This window comes from Triticum dicoccoides, chromosome 5A, assembly GCF_002162155.2.
Source record: "Triticum dicoccoides isolate Atlit2015 ecotype Zavitan chromosome 5A, WEW_v2.0, whole genome shotgun sequence".
Classification (NCBI taxonomy): domain Eukaryota; kingdom Viridiplantae; phylum Streptophyta; class Magnoliopsida; order Poales; family Poaceae; genus Triticum; species Triticum dicoccoides.
In genome coordinates, this window is record NC_041388.1 from 374518309 (window position 1) to 374524476 (window position 6168).

At 58.6% G+C, this 6168-nt stretch overlaps 1 protein-coding gene across 1 annotated transcript in view; it reads right to left on the reverse strand.

Moving 5' to 3' along the window:
- Window positions 1-5612, reverse strand: part of LOC119301604 (respiratory burst oxidase homolog protein E-like) — a 9890-nt gene extending 4278 nt beyond the window's left edge. The window contains exons 1-6 of the mRNA XM_037578599.1: window positions 4664-5612; window positions 4377-4536; window positions 4162-4210; window positions 3815-3928; window positions 3201-3716; window positions 2434-2832 (exon numbers count right to left, since the gene is read on the reverse strand). Of these exons, the coding sequence (XP_037434496.1) occupies window positions 2434-2832; window positions 3201-3716; window positions 3815-3928; window positions 4162-4210; window positions 4377-4536; window positions 4664-5333 (1908 nt within the window). The 5' untranslated portion in view covers window positions 5334-5612. The remainder of the gene's footprint in view (window positions 1-2433; window positions 2833-3200; window positions 3717-3814; window positions 3929-4161; window positions 4211-4376; window positions 4537-4663) is intronic.
- Window positions 5613-6168: the final 556 nt, after the last annotated feature.

Sequence of the window (6168 nt, forward strand, 5' to 3'; positions counted from 1 at the left end):
AGCCCCTACCCTTGGCCCCGGAGGCACGGCAATAATTTTAATTTTGAGACGCTGCCGCAACCGCACAGCATGTGAGTACGTACAATGAGGCCATTGTCACCTTAACATTGTTCTCGAGTGGGGGTCACTGGTCACGTAGTACAAGCACACCCATTTACAAAGCGAAGCCACCAGGGAAAAAAGCACTTAATCTTATCCTGGCTACCATAATTCAGAGTTGGGTGAGATGGTAATGGGCACCGAGCAAGCCAAAATTAGTGGCGTGCGTAACGGGGGAAAGGTCCGAGGCGGCAGCGTCCACATGTCCATGGACGGGAGTGAGGAGTTCGTGGCAAATGTGGGGGGGAGGAAAGCTGCCGGTCGGTGCCGTTCGTCGCGTCGTCGCGGGCTCACTGCCGGGGGCAGTAGGTGGGCCGGAATATACTATCTTCGAACGCCATGTGACCTGGGGTCAAAGCCAGTGGCTCCTTTGACAATGTGGCACTCCAGATATATATGGAGGAACCCGGAAAGGAAGAAAATAAGGAAAAGCAGCAGTGCCATACTACTCCTTGTCAGTGCTTGGAGCCAAGACCAAGGCAGAGTTCATCATCGTAAGCTTAAAGGCTAATCCTTTGGTTTGCAGGAATTTCATAGGATAGGAATTTTTCCTTTAGAGCCCTTTGGTTCATAGGAATAGATTCCTATTCCTACACAGGATTGGTTCCTATCCTCCACATTTCATAGGAAAATAAAAAAGAACCTAGACTCAATGGAAAAATTCCTTTGATGTCAACCAAATGACATCTCCTTTCCTATTCCTACTCATAGGATTTGACATACATGTCATCTCATTTCCTACAAAATTCCTATTCCTACGATAATCCTATCCTATGAACCAAAAGAGGCCTTAGGCAGAGTTGGTCATCGATGGATCACTCCTTGCAGATTTGGGGTGCTGGATCATTATGTGGGGCGGTGGTAATTACTAAGATGGTTGTGAGGAGTTTGTGACCGCCTCTCGCTCGCTCGCTCGTGCAGGGTGGGGCAGTAAAGTCGTTGGGCTTTAGGATGACGCCTGGTTGTCCATTTATTGGTGATGGATCAGCCCATGTTATTCGGTGATGAATGAACGGATTATGGATGGGAGATTTATTTCGTGGAGAGTGCTACCACTCCACTCCAGTACTGACAACAGTGCTGCCTTCTGTAAAGCAGCTTACGGCTATTCATGGCATTAATAGACAGATCTAATCTAATCTACACTCCTACTCTATCTATCTTGATGATTAGCGTTAGCGATGGTCACCCATTTCAGCACCCAATACAAAACGAAACGCCCTGCCTGCTGTAAAGTCATCGTGGCTAGATCCACCAGCAAGCAAACATAGGACCATGATCACCGAGACTCTTATCTTATCTGCGTTTCCTAACCATGTTTATCATGGTGGCACACATGCGCGCAAATGGCAAGAGTTCAGTCTCCACGATGAGATGGCAAGCGTCCAGACGGTGCTCCGGCGACGTCAACATTGCGGAGCTGGCAACACGACCTAGTGGTGAGTGGAACAAGGAGACGGGCGCAGACCGGAATGGCTCGGCAGTCAGCAGCACAGTGGGATCCGTTCGTCGTGGATCGAGAGCCTCAGACTCCTACCGACACACATCAGTGGGCCGTGGCGTCGCGCGTCAGCAGCTACCACACGCCTAGTGCGGGTGATACCTCTGCCTACCTCGCGCCAAGTCGTCGAACGCGGCCCACATTTATGATCCTAACCGGACAGACTGACCACCATGCCGACCCCATACCCCGTAGGAGTACAGGGCGGAGCACGGGATAGCTGGGCTGTCATGCATTGCACGGCTCACCTCCGGTTTGACCCCGTCGCCACCGACATCAATACTTAAATCGTCTAGCACATGCAGGCAGCTACTACTACCATGTTCTCAGACTAACGAGTGTATAGTATTCTCCTTAAAATTTCTTATATAATAATATCTCGGCTTCGCCTTCTATTTACTGTCGGGGTCACATCACATGGCCGGACTTTTTCGAGGAAGAGGCACGATCCTCCTCTCAACATTCTTATTTCTTACCCGAAAAAAAAACATTCTTATTTCTTTTCTTGGCGCCCGGTTCCTGTCACGGGTAACGGCAAGTCGGCAAGGGCCGTTCCGGGCCTGATGGGCGCGGGGAGAGAGCGTGACATGATGGATCGATCCGTTTTCTAGAAGACGGCAACACGTTTCCTCCTCATCATCAGAAATGTAAAGCGAAGATGGCAACGTAAAGCACCACCACTATACTAGGCCGAAGAGAACAGAACCAAACCGCTCCACAACGGCGTCCGCGAATAAAGCGACCGAGCGCGGACCAGAGCACCGTCGGCCTCGCGAGAGATACGTGTGCTCGAACGAATGAAAAACAAAAAACGTGGGCGGGTGGGCGCGTACCGTTTTCTCGTACCAGCGGCGGACGAGGAAGAGGAAGTAGCCGTGGGCGAGGAGGAGGAGGTAGACGAAGCCGAGGAGGTGGTGGGAGTACCAGAAGGCGTTGAAGCCGGCGAGGCGGTGGAGGGGCGCCGGCAGCCGCGACGCGGAGGCCTCCTTCTCGCCCTTGCGGAACGGGTGGGTGGCCAGGGTGAAGGAGACGGTCATGAGCACCACCATGGCGATGCCCGTCACGCCCTCCACCCCGGAGATGAGCCGCCCGTACGTCGGCTTGGACGCCCCGAACGCGCCCGCCACCAGCCGGTACTCCTCCGGCCCCGACGCGATCACCCGCGGGAAGTCGCACGCCAGATGGTTCCCCGCGTGCAGCGTGATCCCCACCACGATCGCCGTCGCGATCATCTGAAACGGACAAGCATTCCTTGTTACCACCTGAACCTGACCCGCGTCTGGTGCACGTTGCTCGCCACATTCGGTCAGCTACACTCCAGTAGGATCACTAGCTCCATGCCATGGCAGCACTGGGTGGAGTGATAAGAGGACTCGAGCGACCACATGGGCGGCACGCATGATCCAGGGGCGCCGGCGTTCCACGTTACGCGCCAATCATTGCGCGCCACGCTCCCCCGGGCTACACGACGCACCACCGCGCCGCGTCGCCGACGGCGACGGCCGAACCACCCGCCCGGCTCGTCAGAGTCCCGGTGACGGTAGCCACCGCCAGTCTACCTCAGTTACTAATAACGACTGGAAAGAAGGGAAGGTACTACCTTGTGGAAGGTGATGTTGTCGTCGAAGGGGACGAAGAAGCGGGCCCAGGAGGAGCGGAGCCAGGTGAGCGTGTTGCGGCAGACGGGGAGGAGGACGAGCGCCATGTTGAGCTTGAGCGTCTCGGCGGCGCCCTTGGCCGTCGGCAGGCAGTAGCCCATCACCTGGAACGCATCCGTGCGCCGGTACTGCACGAACTTCCACACGAACAGCGCCGCCATGGCCGCGACCCACAGCGCCAGCACCCACGCGCGCCGCCAGTTCTCCTCCGCCGCCACCCGCACGTGCGACGCCGCCCTGGCCACGCCGCGGCCCCACCCGCGCCGCCGCTCCCTCATCCCTTCCCCCCACGTCTGCGGGCCGCTGCCGTCCTCCTCCCCCTTGGCGGCGGGCGGCACGGCCCCGCCGGCGCCCACGCCGAGGTTCTGGCTCCACTGCGCGCCGCTCGCCGTGCTCAGCGGCCGGCTGTAGTTCATGTACGTGTCGCGCTGGAGCAGCAGCGTCTCCAGCTGCCACAGCTGGACAAAAAGCCATCACACGTGTCATCCAGTCGTCCACGTAGCTGCGTACGTACTGTGTACAATTAAGTCCACACGAGTACACGTATTGTACGCACCTCAATGTAGCCGAGGTTCTCCGGGTCGAGCTCCTCCATGATGAGCGCCGCGTACTCCTCCGCCTGCTCCTTGAGCTTCGCCAGCTTGTTCGCCGACGCGCTCAGCACGATCAGCTGCTCGGACAAAACAAAGATCAAAGTTTCTTCAGCGAGAATTTTTTACTACTTTGGACTCGACGAGTGAAGCAGAAGCAGCAGCAGCGGCGGCGCACGTGAAAGTAACAGCAAAGCCGTGACAGTTACCGCAGCGGTAATTAACTAACTAACTAGTAACAGTAACAGCAAGCGTGACTGTAATTGGAGAAGGAGCTTCTTAAACGCTATGGCAATGGAGAAACGAAGATCACCTCCTGTACTTCCTCCCTCGTGATCCTCCCGTCCACGTTGGTGTCCACCCTGAGTTGAATTTGGGGCAAAACAAGAGGAAGAATGAGCATCGAGAATCCGGGACGCGGGAGCTTGCATCGGAAGCCGGGAATGGCCGGCTAAAAGCGGTTGCTTGGGATCCGGTGAAGGAAAATGTAGTATGGGTGGGGAATTCGGTTCCGGTGGTGGTGCTTACATGTCGAAGAAGATCTGGAGCCGCGCGTCGAAGCTCTGGTCGGAGATCTGGAGCCAGAAGTCGTAGAGCTCCTCCTTGGTGATCCGCTCCAGGCTCTGCCGCCGCCGCCGCGCCAGCGCGTCGAAGATGCCCTCCGCGAACTCCTTCGAGTCCACCATTCCTGATCATCGATCGACAGGCACGGCCAAGAACATCATCGCCGTTAATGGTTGCGCAATGGGATGGGAGGAGTGCAGAGTGCGGTTGTTGCCGAGAGAGAAACAGAGTGGGGGAGCGGGATGGTGTACCGATGCACTCGCCGAAGTTGTCGCGGGAGAGGAGGCCGTCGTGGGCGAGGGCATTGAAGCGCTCCTCCACGCGGCGCCACAGCTCCGCGGCCTCCAGGGAGCCGGTGGTGCGGCTGATGAAGCGGAGGCCCTTGAGCGCGCGCTTGGCGCCGGCGCGCGACCGGTTGACCCGCGCCTGGATGCGGCGCCGCTCGCGGGCCGCCATGGCCGCCTCCCGCTGCAGCTCGGCGGGCGTGGGCACGCGCGGGGAGGGCGACGGCGCGGGGGACGGCGACCGCAGCCACGCGAACTTCTTCCGTATCCGCGAGGACGTGGACGAGCAGCGGCTGAGGGGGCCGCCGCCTCCTCCCGGCGCCTCCGGCGTGTGCGGCATCGCGGCGGCGCTGTAGAGCGCGGCCCTGGTGGGCGTGACGCTGCGCACCACCATGGACTCCTCGTCCAGCTCCAGCATGACCTCCACCAGGTCCTCCTGGTCGGCGAGGAATGTCGGGAGCATGCCCCCGCCGCCGCTCCCCCCGGCGGCCGCGGCGAAGAACTCGTCCCCATAGGCGGTGGTGAAGGACTCGTTGTCGGAGGTGTCGGTGTTGGTGGTCTGGTCGTCCGCCAGGCACTCCGCGATGCGCCGGTGGCCCGTCCGCCGCGCGTTGCTCCCGCGCGACGGCGTCCACATGGCCGCTCCCCGCGACGTGCAAGAGGAAGAAGAAGCAGAATAAAAATAACCCGGGGCTCTGCTCTCGGTGGGGGCTGCAATGGTAGTTGCGGTGCGGCCGCTTGTATTATGATACGCGCTCAGCTCGCTTGCTATCTCTTCCCGTCGCGCCCCGTGGGCTGGCTCGGCTTGTCGTACGCCCGCGCGCCCGCCGCGGTGACCACCTCTATCTCCTTCTATTCCTCGGCGGCGCGCATGCACGCGCTCGCGGTTTCGCTGGGCTTCGCGGTGCGGTGCGGTGCTCGGGTTTGCTGCTGCCTCTCGCGGACGCTTTATCTTTATACCAAGTCGATATCGCCGCTCGTCTCCGAGGCCCAGAAACGAGCTGCGGGTGCCACGGGTTTGGCCTGGGGCGAGCGCTGCGGTGCTCGGTGCGGCGGCAACCTGCGTACGCGCGGCTGGCCGGTCGGTGTGGGGTGGGGTGGGGCTGTGGAACGTGGACCGGACCGCGTTCGGCCCCGGAATCTCAGATGCTTCCAAATGGGTAAAAATGAAGTGGACTGGCGGGAGGGAGCGCCCGGCGGCCGCGCCTGGCGACCGTCGACTGTCGCCGTGTGGGTTAAACGGGAGAAGATAGGGGACCGTTGATTCGGAGGGAGACTCTAGTTGCTGCAACTTTGAATAGTTCGTCCAAAAAAAGAACTTTGAATAGTTTGGTGTTTCTTTTTGCCATGGATTCAGATTTCACACGTACTGTTGCAAATGGGCGAGTAGAGAAAAGTCCAGTATATTTTCAGTCACAATACAATTTTTCTTTTCTTCTGAATATGAAGTTGGGATACAAGTAATGTTGAAA